Source organism: Pelodiscus sinensis, chromosome 2 (assembly GCF_049634645.1).
Source record: "Pelodiscus sinensis isolate JC-2024 chromosome 2, ASM4963464v1, whole genome shotgun sequence".
Lineage (NCBI taxonomy): Eukaryota > Metazoa > Chordata > Testudines > Trionychidae > Pelodiscus > Pelodiscus sinensis.
In genome coordinates this window covers 134,557,608-134,578,599 of record NC_134712.1, presented here as the reverse complement: position 1 = coordinate 134,578,599, position 20,992 = coordinate 134,557,608, and the positions used below count along the sequence as shown (strand labels likewise).

At 38.6% G+C, this 20,992-nt stretch overlaps 1 protein-coding gene across 5 annotated transcripts in view; it reads right to left on the bottom strand.

The window, feature by feature from the left end:
- CTNND2 (catenin delta 2) overlaps positions 1-20,992 on the bottom strand; it is a 1,073,049-nt gene that overhangs the window by 676,431 nt on the left and 375,626 nt on the right. For all 5 annotated transcript variants that reach the window (XM_006120137.4, XM_006120139.4, XM_075921468.1 and 2 more), the window contains one exon: positions 4,260-4,372. In XM_006120137.4, coding sequence (XP_006120199.1) covers positions 4,260-4,372 — 113 coding nt within the window. The remainder of the gene's footprint in view (positions 1-4,259; positions 4,373-20,992) is intronic.

The window sequence follows — 20,992 nt, the reverse complement described above, 5'->3', positions numbered from 1 at the left end:
CCCAGACTGACCCGCCTACTCCTTCCACTGTCCCACTCAATCTCCTCCCTTTTCCTCAGACCCATGAAGAAGCTGCCACATTGTCTGTATTCAAAGAGGGTGTCTTGGAGGCAGCAGAGCCCTTCTTTCATGCTGGATAAAAATGCATGCAAGTTTCAAAGCATTATTCTGGCTCTGTATATTTTACATTCTCCTAGGCTTAAAAAAAAATAAAGGATTTGTCAAAACCTACTCATCAATTGTAACTAAAGTAAATATGTAATTATTTGTAACCAGGAAACTCTCCTGGTAGTCCACATGTAAAATAGTCTTGCGTGGGAAACAGTAAATATAGGTCAGAACAGATCAGCTCCTGGAAATTGTCCTCACCATCAGTGTTCCCTCTAAGTTGTATGGCAGCACAGCTTCACAGGTGATTAATCAGTCAGTCAGCTCTGTGCATGGAACCCTGAGCCTCTGACTGGGCAAGGCTGATTAATCACCTGTGATGTTGTGCTGCCACACAGCTTAGAGGGAATACCGCTCCGCACAATAGGTTTTCTCTTGTCAGTCAATGCAAAAACCATGAATGCTTTAAAAATATTGTTTTAAATAATCTCTCTCTCTTTCTCCACACATACACACAAACCCTCACATGTTAATGTGAGCTTATTAGGTTAACTGTAGGCACTTTTAGAAAAGCATTAATCCTATCTCAACTGAAATCTTTGATCAGACAGCTTCCTTATAGGAATTATAATTTATTCACCAAACTCAGTAATTTACTTCAAATGATTTGGCTATTGAAGATGAGACACTTTTGAAATTCATTTTCATTACTTTGTTTTGAAAGCCTGCTAACTGCCCAGCGCACCATTAAACGGTAGAAATGATAGCTAATGTACAGGAGAGGAATCATTGTGGGATTTCAGTAATGTGTAGTACTTTCACCTCTAATTCAAGAGAAAAATCTATTAACATCTGAATTAATGACTACCAGTAGTCTTGAAGATGATTACATATAGAATAGAATCCATTTCAGACGGTTTCTTTACAATTTTACTCTTAGTGTTTGAACAAAGAAGGAGGTGACATAAACTTAATTATTGAAATCACATTATACAGAAAGAGCAATTATGATGTGAAAAGCATTTTTCTCTTAGCAAAATAATAGCTATAAAGTTAGTATCTTAAGCAAGGGGTTTTGAATGGGTCCCATATGAAGAGAGATTAAAGAGACTTGGACTTTTCAGTTTAGAAAAGAGGGCACTGGGGGGATATGACAGAGGTCTATAAAATCATGACTGGTGTTGAAAAAATGAATAAGAAAAACTTATGTATTTGTTCCCATAATATAAGAACTAAGTCATCAAATGAAATTAATAGGTAGCAGGTTTAAAACAAACAAAAGGAAGTTTTTCTTCACTTCAGCGCACAATCAACCTGTGGAACTCCTTGCCAGAGTTGATGTTGTGAAGACTAGCACTTTAACAGGGTTCAAAAAAGAGCTAGATAAATTAATGAAAGTTAGGTCCATCAATGGCTATTAGCCAGGATGGGTAGGAATAGTGTTCCTAGCCTCTGTCTGGAATTGGATGACATGAGAGGGATCACATGATGATTATCTACTGTGTTCATTCCCTCTGAGGCATCTGGCATTGGCCACTGTTGGCAGACAAGATACTGAGTTAGACGGAGCTTTGGTCTGACCCAGTATGGCCGTTCTTATGTTCTTAAACAAGCCTCCTTCTAGAAACGATGATCCTTTGATATGACAGAGGCTATCATGTTATATTTTTGTGGCATAAATTATTTCACAGTATTTTTTTCATGTAAGCAATTTTCTCTACCTAGATTTTGATGCAGCTGTTTAAACCACTATTTGAAACTAGAACAAACTGAAATATGGATGAATTATCAGTAAGTATGAACTTCACCAACACTTATGACATTTTGGGCTCGTCTACATTGGCCCCTTTTCCGGAAGGGGCATGGTAATTTTTGAAATCGCAATAGGGAAATGCGCGGGGGATTTAAATATCCCCTGCGGCATTTAAATAAAAATGTCCGCCGCTTTTTTCCGGCTTTTAGAAAAGCCGGAAAAGAGTGTCTACACTGGCCCCGATCCTCCAGAAAAAAAGCCCTTTTCCGGAGGATCTTATTCCTACTTCAAAGTAGCCTTTTTTCCGGAGGATCGGGGCCAGTGTAGACGCTCTTTTCCGGCTTTTCTAAAAGCCGGAAAAAAGCGGCGGACATTTTTATTTAAATGCCGCGGGGGATATTTAAATCCCCTGCGCATTTCCCTATTGCGATTTCAAAAATTACCATGCCCCTTCCGGAAAAGGGGCCAATGTAGACGTAGCCCATATGTTTGATTTGACCTGGGAAAAACAAAGTATATTTTTTAACTAAGAAAATTAAAGACTTTTATTAAGTGCTCCAAATAAAAACAACTAGGATACAAAACCACAGTCTAGATTGCTGTTTAATTTCAAATTAATGTGTAGATTCTGAAAAAGCTTGATTTTATGTTCATCTATTAACTGCCTGTTTTAGACTATGCAATTTTTAAATACTCTTAAACACAGACACTCTAACTTTTGATAAGTAAAGGGTATCTGTGGCCAGTGACAAATGTTGACAACATTTTAGATGTAATTACTTCAGTTAGAGCAGCTATTTACATTTTCTTGAAACAAATCAGCAATCACATTCCCAAACTCCTAAAATATTAAACACTCTCTTTTAGGATTTTTAAATGGCCTGGGGACTACTGATAAATCCAAGAAACATGTTTCTTCATGGTTAAAAAACCCAAAGCTTCTACGTATCATAGAAACCAGAGGACTTTTTTTTTTCATATGGTGACTGCCTAGAACGCTTAGCAAATAATGTGATTCTTTAAATGTAGTTTAGGTAGCACACTTCATCATAGAATCATAGGGTTGGAAGAGAACTCATTAGGTCATCAAGTCCAACCCCCTACCCAAAGCAGTACCAATCCCAACTAAATCATCCCTGTCAGGGCTTTGTCAAGCTGAGATTTAAAAACCTCTAGGACTTTAACCACTTAAATTTTTCAGATAGTTCATTTTGAATGAATGTGGCTTTCTATAATTGAAATTACTGGCCTAACGGCGGGCTTTAATCATGAGACTTGTTTTGACATATAAACGAGTCACTTTAATCTTTAGAAAAAAATCAAAATACTTACTGATAAGGAATGGTATACCTTTGTTTAAAGTCAACCCCACTTTTAGACTCAGCTTCATTGCTGACTTTTAAAAAATATATTTTAACTGAATTATTAGATGTTAGCCCCTTTAGAATTCTACTAATAAATTATTTTGGAGGCTTACTGGGTGCCCTATAAAACAACTATCTTCTTGACTGAAGTGTAATTTGAATTATTGATCTAAGGAATAGTTATTCATAAATTAATCTGTTTTTCTATACCTTTTCTGGTAAAGCCAAACAAAGTTCAGAACAGAATGATGTTTCATGCCTGGCCTTTTGTATTAAACAGATATCTGCCTTATCATTTTGGTTTAGGGACAGTGAAGTAGCTCCACAACTTGGTCTAGAATAATTTTTAGACAAAATTAATGTTTCACACATCGTAGAACTGATGTTCTTTTGAAATGTATGTGAACACAGACTACCAAATATGATGCTTCATGATGTGTCAATATAATTAAAGCTAGTAAATCATAGAAGGAGTGTATGCGTGTGTGTGTCAGAGAGTGAGTACTGCTGTTACAGAACAGTGACTTCAGAAAAACCCATTGTAATTATATGTATTTAAAAGTATGATAAATATTTGTAAACTGATTGTTTAACTTGGAGAATGAAGCATATGTTTGTATAACACATGTGTACATCTTTGTCGCCACACTGACACTACATTCTGAAGATGAAATCTTGATGTGAATGAAGAAAAAATTTCTTTACTTCAGTGGGGCCAAGATGTCACTCTAGTTCTTCAGATTTCCAATCGAATAAAAATATAACATTATTTTTTCTGACTATAGCAATTACTTTATTTCAATCCCTCTGTAGTTTTGGTGCTGAAAATTTTACTATAAAATCATACCACAGATTCATCATCTTGTCATAACAGATGAAAACAAAAAAGTTAGGTCACTTAATATACATTTTCAACAGTCTTCCAAAACCTCACATTCCCTGGTGTATAATTTATCACAAGGATATGATCAATACAATTTATTATCAATGGCGATTCATTATAATGACAGACAAATGAGCAATTCGTACAGTACCTAATGCTGCTCATACTTCCAGTCTCTGATCCAAGTTTACATCTCTCCAGTTGGCTGGCTACAATCTGGCGTTCAGCCTCAAGTTCTCGAGTAAGTCTCTCAAACTGCAGCTCCTAAAACACAAATACAAACATTCACTCAATAATCTTTGCAAGAATCAGAAAGAATTTCAATGCATGTGTCAAAATATGGCTTGTGAAGTAAGTGTTGCAATGACAGCTTCTATGAAAAACTCCTCCCCAACTTCGTTTTAACACATTCACAGTCCAAATGAATATGGTAACACATGCTGGTTCACTCATAGCTCTGATCACGTGCATTATAAATGGAGCTAATTTATTTAGGGTGAAATTTTCAAATGAGCCAAAGTGACAGACTCGCATCAAAATTCCATCCTTAGTACATATGTTTTTCTTAATCGTGGTGTAATAGGTTTCAACTAAGCTGAAATTAGAATGCTAATAAAGGAGCGATTTTGTATATTTATTAAGACTTAGCTAAAGGATCTGTGGAGAAAAAAAATGAAGTATTTTGTACTCAGCTAAATATTCAGCATGCAACATAATGAAGTAGAGAAAAATAAACTAAAAATAGTACTGTCAGCATCTTGGTGTTGTGTTGGAGGTGAGCTCTTGTGGTTTCAGAGCAGTCCCTTGTTAAAATCCGGTCAATAACCCATGGTAGGGTTAGGGTGATTTCCCTGATTCTCTGTATATTACCAAACAAGTCCTGCCAGAAACAACTTAGCCATTGAACTCATAAAATATTTTTGTAATTTTCTTCTTATATGCACCAGAATGCACCAAATGTAGGCCACCCTACCTACCCAAACCCCACAGATACCCTGATAAAAAACAGCCACATTACAACCAAGGTGAGTATAAAATGAACACCCACTGCAAGACCTTCAGTTCTCCATGGGGTATCTGAACAAAGAATACTGAGTATATCTTTCAAGAACAAAGTATATTTGAGCTAAGTCATTTCTTAGAAGTTTGTCAAGTGATGTTGTCTTTTCTCCTCAGTTATAGTTATGAAAAAGTTAGTATAAGTGGCTGGCCTTCTAATGGGAGCTAGGCCCAACGTCACTTGTGACATATATCTCCCTCCCAGCTGAGACCGATCATCTGGGGTTCAGGTGATTATAAAACCCAGCAAGTGGCTCAGTAGGCTAGTGAGCTGCCAGAAAGGCCCTGGACAATGGACAGGGAGTCAGGGAGGAGAAGAGTCAGAGAGCTGAGGTAGAAAACATTGTGGGAGTCCCTTGTTAAAATACAACACATCGCTAGTGTTGAATCTGTGTCTCACTCACACATACACACACTGAAGTAGAAAGCCATTCAGTACTGTTGCACAACATGTAGTCTATGCAATGACTATTCAGTCACTTGCATTTAATTTACCACCATATCCCACCACATTACACTTAATATGCAAGACAAAACTACATCATGTTTTAGTCACTCTACTGGATGACTCAATGAAAACACTGCACCAATATTAACACAGAGCTCCACTTTCTCTAATTTTCATATTGGTAACTAATGTTTCATAATTGGTAACTCCCCCAACCAACACGGTCTAGCTGAACAGATCACTGAACTCCTGCAGAAAAGATCCCTTTCTCTGCCTTATTCTCCAGTAACCTCCTGTGAATTGTTAAAGGAGTGATGTTGATGGACCATAGAAATATCCTTGCCTCCAGTCTATTAAATAATTGCAGAACTGAGCATTTGAAAGGGAGAAGGAAGTAGATTCAGAAGTTTCACCTCCCCCCCACCACATTGCCTAGCGCTATATTTTCTTAATTTGTTTCCCGAACAGAAAGCTTAAATACTTGACTGTCCAGTTCAAAACCGGACACCTGTCAACCCTATTCCTAGGTGGTCAAATGATAAGGCCAGTTCTTAGCTTATGCAATTTGGTCTCTCCTCCCCCCATTTATATTTGGTAATATAGTTGGAGAATAATGTAAAGCTGCACATAAAATGAAGCACGATCCCAGCACAAGGCAAGAATGGCAGGACGCAGCCCAAGGGTACTTAATATAGCCACTGGCATTTGACAGAGGGCACTTTAAGTATTTGCCATTCAATTGTTATTGCAAATAAAATGTTCTTGACTATAAATACCACCAAAATAACCAGACTGTGTAAGGAGCAAAACCAAACTGATCATGTGTTGCATCACTACCCACATTATCTGTTTAAATTCCATAAGCAATAATGTATGAACACTTACAATGACCAGGGACAATATAATTTAGTTTGGTTCTACAGGTTGAACCAGAACCCCCTGCCCTGAGACTCTTATACCCCGACATCTTCAAACTCCTGCACCCTCCTCCATACCCAATCCCCTGCAATTACACTCCTGTACCCACCACCCACTCCAGACCTGTGCCCTGAGCCTATCATACACTTAACCCCCTTGCCCTGAGCCCCTCATACAGCCCAAACCAAACTCCTGCACCCCCACATCCCTAGCCCCCTGCCATAAGATTGACAGAAGACAGATTGAATGCTTGCATTAAGATGGATTTGACCAGTTATGATGTAAACTTCAAAGAAATGTGCAAAAAGAAGCAGCAGCAGAAGAACCATTAAATAAAGTCGGTGAGTACAATGTTTCATTTATGTTATTATTAATCATTCCATTCATCAATAAATGTAAGTTGTATATTTTCAGTCATACAAAGGGGCATTCTTATATGGCTCTTTGTTGACCACCTGTTCTGAATTTTGATGTAGTTTGGCCCTTTAGTTTGAAAAGGTTGCTGATCCCTGCCCTAGAAGTTGCTGCATCTTAGTGGTAGAGGAAGTATTTTTTTAGTTACATATACAATTTTTAAAACATCTTGGGTCTTTAGTGGAATTATGCTAGGGATGAATTGCAACACTTAGTCTAAAAATTAAAATTAAAATTAACTTCATGTTTATGTAATTTCTGCTTAAGTCAATGGGATATGTATGTCCCTATCTAAGGACAGAATTTAGTCCTATGATACTAAGCTGTTTATTTTAAATATGGAGGTGTTATTGTGTTTATGTGTGTTTACATTTTCCTCTTATTTTATTATGCTTTTTCATAGATGTCTACTCCATATGCAATATTTATTTGCTTGCCTATTAGAATAATTTATCCAAGAAGCTGAAAAGACTGTTGATCAAATTTACAAGATTACATGCATCCTCACTAGCCATGAGTACTATATTATTACTACAGAATTAGAGATTTAATGCAATTTTTACTTAAATGTTTGAGTAAAATCACAGTAATGTAACAGAGAACTTTTTCTACTTGCTACTGTACTTGCATAGTGAATGAGAGCACTTCAAATAATGAGATATTTTGAATTAAGCTTTTTACATTACATTACAGTAATAAAACCAACACATAGTCCTGTGACTCCTTAGAGACTAACAAATATATAGTATGAGCATTCATAGACAAAACCCACTTCTTCAGAAGAGATGAGCTTGAGTGCAGAAAAAAAGTAATATTACAGTAATATTTATTTTTCCAAACAAAAACAAATTACACAATAGATACTGCTTAGTAACTGGGATATGGATTCATACAAATGTATGCACCTTTTGAAGAGGAGGAGCCTTGTTCTGTATCTTGACACCTTAGAGGGAAGCTGGCCAGCACTGAATTTTGTACGGCTTATTACAGTGTTTATTATAAAGTACCCCTTTAAAAATGTACATATAAAGTATCCCCAGTACCTACAGTTTTCAGACACACACATTTTTTTTCTACCATTGCAATGCATTTGTTTAAACAACTAAATCATAGCCGGTCGGGTGATGACATTTTTGGGTGTAAAAAGTACAAAAAATAATAAAGCACCATAAAACTTAAAACAAAAATTCAGTTTTCTCCAAATTTCAGTTGTATTGACATACTCCCCCAGACTTCTCTCGAGTACCCCTAAAGGTACTTGTACCATTGCTTGAGTAACACTGGCTTATTATTCCAGGCTCATCGTCACCTGCCCAGTGAGAGAAATACACTGACGGTCTTATGCCTTTTCAGAGGATGTATAAGAATCAATGAAGACTCTGAACATCAATATCTTGCCAGCCAACAATCTCCATCCTCCTTTCCTTTCCCCAGCCTTGTAAGGAAGGTTCTCCAGACACTTGGAATGGACTAAGAGAACACTTGGTATTAATTCATCAGAATTGTAGGAATGCAAATATATGTTTAGACATGCAAAACTTAATAAAGAGGGGGGTTTTTTTAGACAGGATTTTTCATTTCAAAAACTTAATTACTATGCATGTCTCACTTCTCTACTGGAACAAGGAGCTCTTACAATCTTGGCATCTCATAGCTTCTCCAACCTTCAGCACTAACTGATGATCACGAGATCACTTTATAACTCTGACTCAGCTCGGTGCAAAAGCAACAAGGGGCTTATGGTCAAAGAGGTTTCTTAGTTCAAGGAAATGGATATCTGATGCCATTGATAATTTCTCTTGCTAGGCTCAGCCCAATCTATGCTACAATAACGTACCAATATTCCATTGTTATCCCACCATGCTCACAGCACAACCATCAGAACTCCACTGAAAAGACCACCCATTCTTTAGGGATCAACCAGGATCCAGCCCAAAGATAACCAACAGTCTGAGCCATCACTGAAACCTGGCTGAATGCCCTATCCTTTTGTATCGTATCCCTTTGGGGGAACTCAGAACATCACAGATATAGATTCTATAAGATGACCATTGGCACTATATTTCTATTCTCTGCAAACATCTAATGGAAGAGAAAAGCCTCTTGTAAGACAACTTCATTTGAATTCATCTATTTTAACTGTAGCACATCAGAGCCAAAAGTAACACTGACTTCATGCTAATTCCTGACTACCACAGACAAATGGAACAACAAAAGAAGCTCTCTGATACTTTTTCAATAATGGTGGTCAAGTACCCCAGACTTGTAATCTGGGGAAATTTCAGCATACATATTGACAAGGATGCTGATGGAAAGGTCAAAAATGGATCTCCTCATTTGCCTACATAGGAATTTCACAGGTCATTTCTGGTCCAATCCACATGGCTGGTCCCAACTTGAACCTAATTTTCATCCTAGATGTTAAGATAGTGAACATCACTACCTAGCCACAGTTCTGGGACAGACCATTATATCATTAGGCCAATGGTCAGAAAACTTCCACCTCTCAGGTAACAACAAAGACCAACAACCCTGATTTGACCATAAAAATTCATGGACTCCAGGAGATACAAAAACAAGGATAACAATGCCTCATTCACAGGATGAGGAGACAACGACCAGAAAAATCATTAGCAATCTACACGGTCAGCTTTTGACATGTTAGTACACAAACTGCCTCTTCCTCCCCAATAACACAAAGAAATGCAGAAAATCAAGCAGGAATGGTGGAAAACATAGGCTGATTCAGACAGGGTGCAACAATGAATTTTCAAAGGTTGGCAGATCCCCATCTACACTGCCGCGCTGTGCCGAAAATCAGCTGATCGGCACAGCGCGGCGGCCATTTTGATTTAAATGAAGCCGCGATATTTAAACTAATCTACATGGCTCTGTCGATGGAGCCACGTAGTTTAGAAATTGCCAAGTTCTCATTCACAGAAGTACTTTTATCTTCTTTAAAAAATGCAATACTCTGATTAACACCGAAGAAACCCACCCTGCACATATCAGTCTTAACCAATTACCAAAAAGCTAACATGTTAGACCTGGCTCAGTCTAGATTCAGACCAGAAAATGGAAGTAAAAACATTTTTTGGGAAGTGAGGGATGATTTTTTCCTGTCAACGGATAGAGGACACACATCCAGTCTCGTCCTACTGGACCTCTTTGCAGCAATAACTCTGTTCACCCTAAGATTCTGCTCTCTTGTCTGAAAGAGGTGTCAGGTTCAAGATAATGTGCTAAAATGTTTTAAGTCCTTCCTGGAAGGGCATACCAAACATGTAGGGATAAGAAACTGCACCTCCACTACTAGACCCCTCATTTGTGAAATTCCAAAATGACTGATTCTCTATCCAGTCCTTTTCAACATCTACATGCAAACAGTCGGTGAACTGGTGAGACAACATGGACTTAAATGCCAGCGATATAAAAAATGAAACAAAGCGCTACCTTTTCTTCACTGCATCTGGCCACAGAACTACCATCCACATAGCCCGGTGATGCAATGTGATCTTTTCATACATAAACAGCGGCTGCCTGAAGCTGAACCCCAACCTGAGCAAGACAAGGATAATGCTGGTGGACAGAGGAAAATATTCTGAAGAACTTGAAGGCATAGTGCCGTCTCTGTTGGTAGAAGATACATACCCACAATCAGTGTTCCCTCTAAGCTGTGCGGCAGCGCAGCTACACAGGGGATTAATCAGCCCCGGCCAGTCAGAGGCTCAGGGTTTTGTGCACAGAACTGACTTACTGACTGGGTGGGGCAGATTAATCCCCTGTGAAGCTGTCCTGCCAACCAGTTTAGAGGGAACGCTGCCCACAATTACTCAATTCAATCTATAATCTAGGAGTAGTCTTGTATTCCTCACTGATGCTGAGCTCTCACATAGCAGCATCCACAAGTAAGGCTTTCTACCATCTACTAAACTAGGAAGCTCGGTCACCATCTGGAAGGTGGAACACATGGCCTTAGTTATTCATGCTTTTGATACCTTTTATTAGGGTTACAGCAGTGTAATATACTGGAGCATGACGCTTTCAGCACTTAGTGTATGCTAATTAGCACATAATGCTACAGCACATCTCCTCTGCAATACAGAATACTGTAAGCACATGGAACCTGTCCTCCAGTCTTTCCACTAGCTTCCAACAGAATATCAAATCAAGTTAAGATCTCAGTATTTACTTCAAACAACTCCATGACCTGGGACTAAGCCAGAAGATCAACAACTCTTCTCCTTTGGCACAAAGGAATTCTTAACAAGTCCTCAATCTGTGTGGAAGAGAGAACTTTCTTCTGGTGTAGTCTGAGTTTACGAAATAACCTCCCCCAGGAACAAAGATCCACCACAAACATCACCACATTCTGCTCCAAGAACAAAGTGCATTTTTAGACTACCCTTTCTAAGAACATAAGAATGGACTTACTGGGTCAGACCAACAGTCCATCTAGCCCAGTATCCTGTCTGCCAACAGTGGCCAATACCAGATGCCCCAGAGAGAGGGATCACAACAGATAACCCTCACGTGATCCCTCCCCTGTCTCACACTTGCAGAGAAACAGAGGCTAGGGATACCATTCCTACCCATCTTGGCTAATAGCCACTGATGGACCTAACCTCCATGAATTTATCTAGCTCTTTTTTGAACCCTGTTATGCTAATATAAACATAAAATAAACATATACGAATAAAGACACTACCAACATAACTTTGGGGAGAGAATAAGAGAAAAAATAACATGTGACATGTGCAGTTCAATGCATTGCTGGAAAGCACTCAGCTAGTACAATGAGGCTCAAACTCTTACAAAACAGAGCACATAGAATACAATATCCTCTTCACTTCTATGCTGTCCATAGACTCACACGCCCAGTATATAAAAATCCATCTTGTATGTAATTTACTGTGATATTTTAGCAACCAAACTTTATAGTGAGGGCTTATCTAGACTACGCGGAACAGTCGAAAGATGATATGCAAATTCAATGGGAATTTGCATATCTTCTTCTGATCGCAGAGATTTTGAAAGTGAAAGTAGTTTAGATGTGGCTTTTTTTGGCAACCCCCCTTTTGTCGAAAAGCCACGTAAACCTCATTTTTTGAGGAAGGGCAGCTTTTTGACAAAGGGGGAAGGGGCTCGCTGAAAAAGCTGTGTCTAAAATTATTTTCACTTTCAAAAGCTCTGCTTTCGAAAGTGCTATTGGAAGAAGATATGCAAATACCCACAGAATTTGCATATCCTCTTTTGACTGTTCTGCAAAGTGACTCCCAGGGCTTCCCTTAGTATTTATGGGGCCCTATGCAGTATTATTAAACTGGTGCCCCTATCCCCAATGGCAGTTAGGGGGAGGGGATGTGGTTTTATAATTTTCAGCAAAACACAAATGAAATATTTTCAAAACAAATGTTAAACTAGGGTCCTGTAGACCAACATAGTAAATTCAGAAACTGACAGTATATAGCTGGGGTTGGCAAAACCCTGTTAAATGGCTTCATTGCTACTTGATTGGCTCTTTCACAGCTTCAGTGTTTTGCAAATAGGTCTGGCAGGATTTTTTGCTTTTAAGTTAACTAGATCTTCTCCAGAGGTTCAGAGACACAGAATAAGGATAAAAAGAGCCACGTGGGTAGACATTAAGAACAAATGGAACCTTAAATTTTGGGTGCCTTTTGCAATTGTGTATTCTCCAATATGGATAAGGACAGATCTGGTGATTCCCATATATTTGATCTTCCTTTTCTTTCATTTCCAGACACTTTATATTTTCTCCTACTGTCACTATTTATATAATCTTCCTCCCCCCCTCGGAATTTGTTTTTCGTTTGAGTTTAACGTTTGTGGGTATACTACTTTGTGTTTTTCTTGGATCTTTTTTCCCAATTAACAGTCTAATTTTTTCTGTCTTCAGAACATATACCTCTTACATTCTGTTTTTCAGATTGTACCCACAGTACAATCACCCCATGTTCCTGGTCTGGCAAATAAAGAATAATGAAATAACTGCTCAGGGAATAGCTGGGAGGAGAAAGTATCAGTAATTTTTCTGTCAGTCTATCCTAAGGCTGCCATTTCTCATCTCCCCTGGTGACTTCCATCAGCTGCTATTCAGAAACAGTAGAGATGGGAGAGGTTTTTCCACACACTCCCTTCCCCAGAACCAGACCTGACAGTTCATTGAATACATGACTGATTGAGGAGGCCCACATTCAGGGGTTGTATGTCCCCAGGAGCAGCTTTGGAAACAAAACAAAAAGATGAAGTGAGAATAGAATGAGACTACCATCCCTCAATGCACCATTCAGTATATGCAGGAGAGCTTGAAAGGTATTCTGTATTGTTATAAAAGAATTTATATTTGAATAAATCCAAATCCCATATATATAGTTCAGCTCTATGACATGATAGTAGGATCTACAGAAATTACATTTTTTTTTATATTTGATAAAAAAACAGCTACTGGACCTGGCTTAAGTCCGTGTCATGATATTTATGTAATCTGTAACCATTCTTTTCACTGGTCTGTTCCCTAGAGGCTCTTCACAACCTCACAATAATATTAACAGAAATCTATTGAGACATGCTACATCAGAATTAAAAATGGAAACACAATGGCAATTAAAGTTTATGTATATATCATTCCATTTTTAAGACAACTGCACAAAGAGGACATCTCTGCTCGCCTGTGTAGACCAGACTGCAATGTCAGAATGATGACAAAGCCGGCCTAGGGGAAAGGACAGTGCAATGCTGAAATGACTATTCTGACAGCCCAAAGCATTCAGCAACAGAAAGCACATGAGGTCAACACACACAAAAAATATATAGATTGTGATGCAGCACTACAATGATACCAGAATGGAAGGGACTTTTTACTGTAATTTTATCAAATCATTGGGAAGAGGTGTAGTACATGCAAGTCTGCTGGAGACTGCTATAATTTGTTAAATTGTTATGTTTTCTCTCTCTCTCTCTCTCTCTCTCTCAGGTAAGAGGTGTTGATTAGCTAAATTTATCCTTTATCTTGTCTTCCTCAATATATGCCAAGGATGTTAACAGGCAGGTATTTAACTAGTCAAATTGTTGATAGAATTTTTATTAACTACTCAATAGGCAACCTGGCTCAGTCCCAGCTCACTCTGGGTATGGGACCAAACCCAGCTGCAGTTCTGCAATTTAAAAGGAGAAGGAGCAGGGCAGCCTGCACCCAGCTCCCACTGTGTCCTAAATTGAAGAGTTTCAGCAGGGTTTGATCATAGACCGGTGCAAGCTGAGATTGAGCCAGGCTGCCTGCCCCCCACTGCATTTTAAATGTGGAACCCACTGGGATCCCACACAGACAGGGGCTGCTTCACTGCAGCAGCCCTTGGCCCCAACCCCCACTGCCTCTGATAGAGGCAGTAGTGATGGGGGGGGGGGGAGAGAACGGGTAGCACTGCGGAGATGGTACTGGAGAGAACCAGCTTTTAAGTCGGCTACCCCCAGCACCAGCTCTTGCTTCCCCCTCCCCTTGGTGCCTCTGATACTGAGGCAGCAAGCGGGGAGGGAGGAAGAGGGGAAAGAATGTGGGTAGTCAGCTACTCTCTTACATCCCTAATATGTGCATGTCTTCTTTTACAAGTCCAAGCAAACTGGCCTAAGAGAGATTTGAACCATAACTTTAAGCAATAACTTTTGACATTCTAAACTTGTCCCTTTTTGGACTAATCCCTTCTAGTTGCAAGTACCACACTCTTAAAAATGCCTTAAATAAAAGTGCCATAAAAAGTATATCCCTTCCCCTTGGATAAATACTGAGTGATAAATGTGTTAGATGCTAACAAATTGATGATCATAAGTATTATTATAATATTATCATATTATCTTGGTGATTTGCATAGTTCTTTGGTGTAATGAATAACCTTCACAGTCAATGACGAGTGCTTGCAGAACTGTATCGGTGTATTCAGTTCCATAGACACAATGTTGATTATGTCTGCATCCGAATAGTGAACTGTTGAACGTATAATGATGTGGTTCTCGGTAAATTCATAAATTGTTGATTATTTAAGAATAGCCAATCACTCTGATTTGAGACATATTGTTCAGGATGAAAGTTGGCCTAATGTGTTAAAAGTTGTAATCTAACATTCTCTGAATTCAATAAAAATCATCTTATTAGATTCCATTTGAACATCTACTTTAATGCACAAATTGGCAAATCTAGCTTGTTAGATTTCAACATTAAAATCTAACTGGCACCTCGGCATATTTAGAAAACTGACACACACACGCATGCTTACATGTACCTGTTCACGCCAGGTCTCAATTTCTTAACACTCAATTAACATGTAGGCATGATTTTTTAAATGGCAGAAATATCTATGCTTTGGTATATTCTGCAAAGACCTAGTGAATTTTGAGTAAATATCATAAAAGTCAAGAGATATGAAATATCTAAGGAATTAAGTTCACCATGCAGGTATTCTTGAATTGAAATGTATTCTCCAGAATGTAAGAGTCACTTATTATTTTTTACAAAAGCTTTTGATTTATAAACATACCATTCTCAAAGTACATCAGTGTACAGCTCTTTCTTTGATCCTGCAGACACTGAAAAGAAAAACAAACCCACTAAAACAAGTAGGCTGTGTCTACACTGGGCCACTTATTCCGGAAAATCAGCCGATTTTCCAGCATAAGCTGCAAGTTGTCTACACTGGCCCTTGAATTTCCGGAAAAGCAATGATGCTCTACTGTACAAAATCAGCCGCTATTCCAGAAAAACTATTCTGCTCCCGCTCGGGCATAAGTCCTTATTCCGGAACACTGTTCCGGAAAAGGGCCAGTGTAGACAGCCCAGTAGTCTTTTCCGGAAAAAAGCCCCGATCGCGAAAATGGCGATCGGAGCTCTTTTCCGGAATAGCGCGTCTACATTGACCACAGATGCTTTTCTGGAAAAAGGGCTTTTCCGGAAAAGCAGCCTGCCAATGTAGACGCTCCTTTTCCGGAAAAACTGAAAACGGAACAGTATTCCGTTTTAAGCAGTTCCGGAAATTCATGCCAGTGTAGACACAGCCGTACAGATCCTGTTAAAATGAATAGAGAAAGGCTGATTATTAATATAAAAATAGGTCTCCTGAGTTCAAATACTTCTAGTACAGATGCTCTGAGAATGTGCAATATTAGACCTGCATTGCGTTAACCTAGTAACCAGGATAAATTGTGCTCTTAATTAATGTCACATTATAAAGACATATAATTATACATATCCTATTATATCATGTATAATACTATGAATCACAGCTTTACAAGCTCTGAATGAAGTGATTTCTTATAGCTGTCTTGGAAGCAAAACCTCCTCATCCTATCATCCTAGAAAGCCAAGATGACACATAGTACTCAACAATGCATATTTTCTCTTCTAGAAACAGCAAATCTTTTGAAGAAGGTTAAGTTTCCAAGAAACAGGAAACTGCACTGTACATAAGCAGGTATGATAGCCCTTTCTATATCAAGAATCATATTGATTCCAAACTGCATATGGATCGGCAGCTTCAAAGCGAGGTTTCAGAATATACCTTTTTCTATCATATTATTCCCTCAATTTCCTCATTCCTAGACATCATCTTTTGATTCTTGCCTTATAATATTCTAATCCTTTTTCATTCTAACATTTAATTCTTACCCTTTACATTGTGGTCAGAATGAGGCAAATATGGCTGTGTTCCACTCCCAAATTTCACCTGCCATGTTCATAACCTCAGTATTCCTCAACCAGCTTGCCTTCAGTGTCACTTCCTCCAACATATTATAGATATACCAACCATGCCTTTCCCGGTGAAATTGAAAAGTGGAATATTCAATACCGGTAAAATATTTTTTCATCCCTCAGTTAATTAATTCTGGAATTAATTGTCATAAAAATGTCATTGAGGACAGCACTTTAGCAAGGTTCAAGGCCTGATTTTATATACAATAATAATATCCAGAATTAGAATCATTAATGTTAACAAAAAATTTGGAAGGGAGTAGGGACATTATCCCACATCTTCCAACAGTGATGTTGCTTGCACCTTCTTAGATACAGATTTAAATCCAAAGCAACTTCACTGACATCAGTGAAGTTAAGAACAGATTTTGGCCTAGAATGCCATTTATATTTATTAAAAACAGATAAAGAGGCTATTTCTTTTACACAATTTCAGACCGGTTTTTAAACAAAATTCTTGTTGTATCTTAAAAAAACCAACAAAAAACACTGTAGGCTAAATTCTGTCCTCAGTGATATTAGGTACAGGTCAAACCAAGAACAGATTTTGATGCACTATGGTATGCCTCTTTCCTTCCATGCACATTGTTTCATTACTTCTCTTATCTCCATGCACACACACTACATCTTCCCACATCCTGACTGCTCCCCTGCTCCATACTGTCTACCATCACTCCCTCTCCTGTGTAAATGATCTGTTCTTGCTTCCCCTTGTTCACTATGCTAATATCTCCATTTTTGCAGTCATTTATCCCTCTGTCTTTTTTTCTCCTCTTAAAAATAATCTTATTTTCCTTCTCATTTCTTTGTTTTCTTTGGTCCCTATTAGTCTTAAGCTTGTTCCTCTCCTCACTGCTCCTTACGTGTTTGCCTTTCTGTTTCCCCATTCTCCTTTGGTAGGCAGCTTTTCTTCCACCATGATTGTGCTTTTGTCCTCTTCCTATTCCTACACCGTGACTGCTCATCTGCTCAGAACAGTAAAGTAAAATTCTGTCAGGATAGTGCTAGAACTTCAGAGAGCTTGCTAATTTCACACCTGTCCTCTCACCACTTTGAAAAAGCAATGGGGAAGGAAGACATAAAATTAACAAGCTTTTTTTTTAAAGGCACAGTGGCTATACATCAGAGCTTGTTAGCTCTTACTTTGCTGTCATGCTCCATGTGGGAGCAAAGCAGCATGGAGAGCTGTGGAGTTGGGGTGAAAACTGAAGTGGAGTGAAATTAACAAACTATGACATTTTGTCATTACATTAATCCTGAGCTTTTAAATTTCATTTTACTGCTGCACTCATCTGGTCACACAAAGCTTTACTGAATATCAAGAGCTACGTATTGATCCAAGATAAGAAAAAAAGTAGCAAAAGCAAAATAAAACTCTTGCAAAGATAATTCTATTTATGGTGACAATTTTGGTGTTGAATTTGATATACATAACTAGAAAGATGTGTTAATAAATCATTACTTGTAAGATCCTAGCCACAAAAAATCAGTAAAATTATAATTAAAATGTAATTAAGGTCTATTACACAATGGCTGTGTCTACATTGGCATGAATTTCCGGAAATGCTTAAAACAGAATAGTTTTCGTTGTAAGTATTTCTGGAAAAGGAGCATCTACATTGGCAGACTGCTTTTCCGGAAAAACCCTTTTTCCGGAAAAGCGTCTGTGGCCAATGTAGATGCGCTTTTCCGGAAAAGAGCCCCGAGTGTCATTTTCACGATCGGGGCTTTTTTCCAGAAAAGACTACTGGGCTGTCTACACTGGCCCTTTTCTGGAACAGTGTTCCGGAATAAGGACTTATGCCCGAGCGGGAGCAGAATAGTTTTTCTGGAATAGCGGCTGATTTTGTACAGTAGAGCATCGTTGCTTTTCTGGAAATTCAAGGGCCAGTGTAGACAGCTCGCAGCTTATTCCGGAAAATCGGCTGATTTTCCGGAATAAGTGGCCCAGTGTAGACACAGCCAATAGGTCTGTTCTCTTTTCAGTGCTTAATCCTTATCCTAAATCCTTTCTTACATTTTTTTTTACTACTGCTTATGCTTGATAGCACTGTAGAACCAATACAATTATTGGAAGGGGAGTTCTATTCATTTTTGGTTCCATAAATAATACATCTTGATAACTGTATATGCAAAATCAAGATATATGGCATATATAATGGTAAATGTATTATCGATATCGGTAGATGTTTCTTTCTTTTTTTTCACATTTTTTTAAAAGCACACAATTGCATGTACTCTAGCTTTTTGCCTGTTACGTTTTCTTCCGCTCTTTCAAAAATTTGAATCAGTAACATTGAAATCTTTCTGCTGTTCTGTTTATCTGCAACATTCAGCATGAAACTTGCGAAATATATCTTGTCATACAAATTCATCCTAATATCCCATTTATTTCAAAGGGAATGTAGATGAAGTAAGGTTTGAGCATGAAAATGTCATGATATTCTATCAGATATTATTTTGATTATTCAACTAATTTATATGCTTCTTACTAGTCTTAACTATTAAGGCAAAATGAATTTTCAAGCAGCATCAGGTAAAATGGTGTTTAATTCTGCAGTGCACACTTCAGGGATTTCTTACAGGCTTTTTATCAAGTTTTTTCAGTATCTGTTCACTACAATAACTCAATACATGATTTTGAATTATTCACTCTATTTTATGATAGCTGTTACTAAAATACAAAAATGGAAAGAACAAGTAAAATCAAGTCATAGATATCGTACCCCCCTGCAGAAATTCTGGAAACTATAGAAATTCTCCTCAGATCTGTATTATTTCCAGTTAGAAAAAAGAGAAATGAGTAATAAAAAGGAGTTAGCTTTCAAAAGCATCATTATGATCTTGTTCTCACAACTTCAGTATGAAGCAGCCTATCATAGAAATGAAAGTAATCATTGTGATGGACACTCCCCCCGCCCCGCCATGCTTTATGAAATGGACTTATTGACACAAATATACATAACTCAAAGATGCTTGGGACAAATTGCCTCATGTAACCTATCAATTTTCATGTCATCATCTGCTGGACCTGTATATCCTATTCTGATGTATGTCTCATTCTTGTGTGTAAAATTAGACAGAGAGTATGGAACGCTTTATGGTCTTAAGGTGCAAAGGAAAGCCATCAAAGGTGTTTCCAATGCTGGGATGCCTCAAGGTCTGGGCCTTTTGTCCTTAAGTCTTAGCAGTGAATGATCTTAGGAAGTCACATGACCTCCCTAACTGGTAGGGACTGGCCAGGTAACTTCCTATGCAAAAGTCAGAATTTATAACAATAGGAAACTAGCAGATCTTTGTCTTTAGCTGGCTGGCTGGCATGGCAGTCCAAAGGGAATAAACCAAAGACCCCAGGGTGAGGAGCTGCCCTGGTTTGAAGGATTAGCTTGAAAAGGAACAGTTTTAGGGTGAGTTTGTAATAAGTTTGTGCTGAGGTTTTAGGGCTAGAATTAGCTAAGTGTTTTCTGTTATTTCAAGTTTGTAATCTACTTTGCTCTGCTTGTTCTCACTTATTACCATGTAAGTCCTACTGCTTGTTTACTATCAAACCCAGTATGAATAATTGTAACCTGGGGGAGCAATCAGTGCACACATTTTCCTTTCTTAGTTAAAGGGGGCTTACCCAAATAATTCATTTGGGGTTCTGATCTCATTTGGGGAGCGGTATCCCAGGAAGCTGAGCCCAAAACTGCATTTTCTTTGGACCTAAAGAGTTTCAGTGTATGTACTAAGAATGTTAAGTATCGGGTAACTGACTAATCAAATAGTTGACTGGGTGCCTCTGCCCTTGAAGAGTAGCAATAGCCCTGACCCCATGGCAGTGTTTCAAAACAGCAGCACTGCATGGAACCCGGGTCCCCAGCTGATCCCAGGCTCCATGCAGCAATACCGCTTTGAAACATTGCATGCAGCCCTGGGGACACCCCAGCTGGCCCTGGCCTGCATGCAGGTTTTCCAAGTGGCAGTGCCGCATGGAGCCCAGGGTCTGGCCCCAGGCTTCAAGTGTTGCTGCTGCTTTGAAGTGCCCCCTCTGATAGAGGCAGCAAGGGGAGGGATGAAGGAAAGAGGAATGACTACCTATTGACTATTTGATAAGGATTTGCATCCCTAGTCCTTCACGTCCCTAGTCTGTACTGCTTGGACCTAAAGAGTTTCAGTATCTGTACTGCTGCTCTGGGGAAAATGGGGAGGCAGTGATCTCAGCTCTGGTCCTTGCCTGGGGTCTTTTGTGATTGCCCTGGTCACAATCATAAAATGTAAAAATATTTAAATGATTATGTTATTAGTG